Here is a 3513-nt window from a genome sequence, read left to right on the forward strand (position 1 = left end):
AAAATTCTAAGAATTCATAAGCCCAGTTTATTTTTATAGTAATTTAAATTCAAATTTGGACGAAATCACATATTAAAAAACCTGGAATAACTATTTTAGTTATTTTGTTGTGATTGTATATTTGTATAATATTATTTGTGGGTACTTGAAACTTCTAAAGTATACTATTATATATCTATGATAGTACCACGGTTCGTTGTTGATGTATAATGCGTTACTTGATTGATATTGTGATATGATTAATTTGGAATTTATTATTAATACCTATTATAGGTCAATTTTTTTTTAATACTATAGTAAGTATACCTATAATAGGTATGTCTAATACCTAGACTGACAACCCATCTCCGCTCAGAATCGTTTTTCTTATACAGTGATATTATATCATTGAATTCAAATTTAATACTATCTATTATACAGTGACCCACTTGTAACCTACTATACAGCAGAGCGACATCCACTTGCCCACCTTTTTACATATGTTTTTTGTCAATTTTTGAACTTTAAATGCTAATAAAAAAAAACCGTAACTATGGATTTTTAATTTTTTTCATCTGCCTTTGAACTAATATAATAGGAACCTTCTATTAAATTTTCAAGCTTTTTTAACCAACAAATAAAATTTTATTGATATTTATAGAAAAAAAAAACAAAAAAAATGGAAACTGAAAATGTCCGTAAACAAAATATATGAAAAATGTTATGGTATATAGAAAACACATAAACATTCATGCACCTACGGTAATTTGTTTTAGATTTGTACCAAAAACCAAAATCGATTTTCTCGAAAACAGATTTTGTGTAAAAATTCCCGTTTTTCCTTAATTTTTCTTTTGTTTTTCACGTCGCATTTGAAATCTACTGGAATTTTCATATTTTGACCTCCGAATGCACCAACTGGATTCACTTTCCCATCAAAGTTGAAGAAAATCGAATCAGTTTTACTGCCCCAAACCGTGATGACAGACACAAAAATAAAAAATTAATAATTAAATAATAAAATAAAAAAACACACATCATTGTAAAATCAATACATTCATCGTTCCACTCAGAATCTAAAATATGTGATTATATATTTTTTTATAAAATATTATTATCTATATATCATGAATATAATACATTTTTAAATTATTAGATTCTTGAGTGGAAATAAAATCGATAACATTGAGACTGGGGCTTTTAATAACTTAACGAGTTTGAGAGCATTATTCTTGGATTACAACAACATTCATAAGATCGATTTGGACATGTTTAAGGGACTTAAAAAACTGAATAGACTGTAAGTATTAAACACATTTTTCATGTGATCTTATTGTATAGCCGAGTGAATATGACATTTTATATTTTATAATAGGTTTTTAGACCACAATATGATAAGAAATATTCCACCTGGGACATTCGATTCATTAGCGTCGTTGAGTGTTTTGTGAGTCAGCATGAACTGCCTACACTATATTATATATAATTAATATTATAATAATTGCTATAATTTCATTATCTGAATTATATATTTCTCTAAACAAAACATAAATCCTTTCTAATATAGACAGCTTGACAATAACCCGTTGACGTGCGATTGCAATATTCTGTTGTTTGTAAACGTGCTGAAGAAAAATTACCCCCAGCGTGATGTACTCGGGGATAACGACCCGTCATGTCATTTTCCCGTAGAAATGAGCAAAAAACCATTGAAGGAAATAACCGAAAACGATTTTAATTGCAGTGAGTAATGATTCTAATTAAATAGAAGATATAAAATATATAACATAATATTATATGCTATAATCTACATAGTATAATATTGTGTACAACAGTGCTGTACCTATATTTATTGTTGTACAGCCGGTTATCAGTGCGTTTTGCCTTAATGGGTACTATTGTTTAACAGATGTTGTCGGGATCGAGTTGTTTTATTTAATAATGTGATGATTTTGACGAGTGTATTATATTGTTGTACATACAGCGTCTCCGGAAATAATCATGGCACCAGAGAACAAGACGGTTTCAGTCGGTGAACAGTTACAACTCTCGTGCAAAGCCGTAGGAGACCCGGAACCTTTTATAACGTGGGCCAAAGACGACATCGAACTAGAACTTGGGCAACGAGTTCAGGTATGACTATTTTAAGATATGAGGTAATTTATCTCTCGGGTAAACTCGGTAAAAAATCAGCTTATTCATAATCGTGCACTGTTGTTAAAAAATGTTCTATTAATTATTTACTTTATATTTATTGCATAAACTAAAACTTTTTAGGAATAATTTTCCCAATCATTTTGCACCGTTGCAAATATTTTCTATTTGATGCATTTTTACTCCTGCTCCTCAACCTATGAAGAATCTAGGACAAAATCCCACCACCAAATCTCGCTCGAACTGTTTAAGTTAAGAAGAAATTTGCTTACTACTAATAATAATTTTTAGATTCTGAGCGTATTCGTATTTTTTTTTTGTGTATGTCGTCACATTTTAGGACAGTAAAACTGCTTAGATTTCCTTCAATGTATTATCTTTTCTGAAAAAAAACAAATTTTTTTGATTTAGATATTCATAAATATTTTCTTTTTAAATCTAAGATTTGAAAACGTAATACAAGACTCCTTATAAGTTTTTCTACCTTTTTCAAAAAAAAAAAATAATGTCTACAAGCATATTATATTAAAATTGTATGAGCGTTTGAAGATGTTTACGGACAATTACAAATTTCAATTTTATTTTTTTTTTGTTTTCTAAGAATATCAAAATTAATATCTGTTAGACAAAAAAGCGTGAATACATAATACAAGACTCCTGATATATTGTCACAATAGCTGTTTAAAAATATCAAAAATCCTTAGTCACAGTTTTTTTTAATAAGCATTTAATGTTCGATGTTTGACAATATTTATCAAATTAAAAAATTAAAAATGATTTTGTATACTTTTATATCTAAGAATTGAAAATTTAAACAAGGCTCCACGTAAATAGGTTATATATAAATTACTTTATTCACAATAATATTGTAATATACTCGTAGCTGAGGTGGTCAGAGTAGTAATTTGATAACCAGGTAACTACGAGTATATTATGTTTTGCAGGAAGCAAGACCGTTTTGTTGACGATGAAGATGTTGATAAAGTTGTTGATAAATACATTTGTAGACAGGTGAAATGTTACTTTGTGGTTTATTAAGATATTCTTCAATAATTTGACTAAGTACAATATGACAAGTTTTTACACAGAGTGACGTGAAGGTGCTTTTTGTGGATTGGAGTGAACACGTCTGAATACAGGCTGTTTCGGTCTCCCTTTTATATTCGGGTCCCTGCTCCCCCTGCCTATCGATACGGTATTAACTATTCATATAAAAATATTTATGTGCTGTGAGTAAACCGATACTGTCTGACGTACGTAGCGGCAGCCCCCCCCCCCCAAAGAAAAATCTATAAAAAAACTATACAGATATTTAGCACGTAATTCGCACGAATTCGCACGCCTATTTTTGAAAATTCGCACGACCTTTCTTCCCCAAAA

The 3513-nt window shown here is 29.5% G+C and overlaps 1 protein-coding gene across 25 annotated transcripts in view; it reads left to right on the forward strand.

The window, feature by feature from the left end:
- Positions 1-3513, forward strand: part of LOC100575370 (leucine-rich repeat and immunoglobulin-like domain-containing nogo receptor-interacting protein 2) — a 78037-nt gene that overhangs the window by 9492 nt on the left and 65032 nt on the right. For all 25 annotated transcript variants that reach the window (XR_003839622.1, XM_029490547.1, XM_029490546.1 and 22 more), the window contains 4 exons: positions 1136-1279; positions 1355-1426; positions 1547-1722; positions 1964-2112. Coding sequence is in view for 24 of the 25 variants with exons in the window: in XM_029490547.1 (XP_029346407.1) it covers positions 1136-1279; positions 1355-1426; positions 1547-1722; positions 1964-2112 (541 nt within the window). In the remaining variant the exon portion in view is untranslated. The remainder of the gene's footprint in view (positions 1-1135; positions 1280-1354; positions 1427-1546; positions 1723-1963; positions 2113-3513) is intronic.

Source organism: Acyrthosiphon pisum, chromosome A2 (assembly GCF_005508785.2).
Source record: "Acyrthosiphon pisum isolate AL4f chromosome A2, pea_aphid_22Mar2018_4r6ur, whole genome shotgun sequence".
Lineage (NCBI taxonomy): Eukaryota > Metazoa > Arthropoda > Insecta > Hemiptera > Aphididae > Acyrthosiphon > Acyrthosiphon pisum.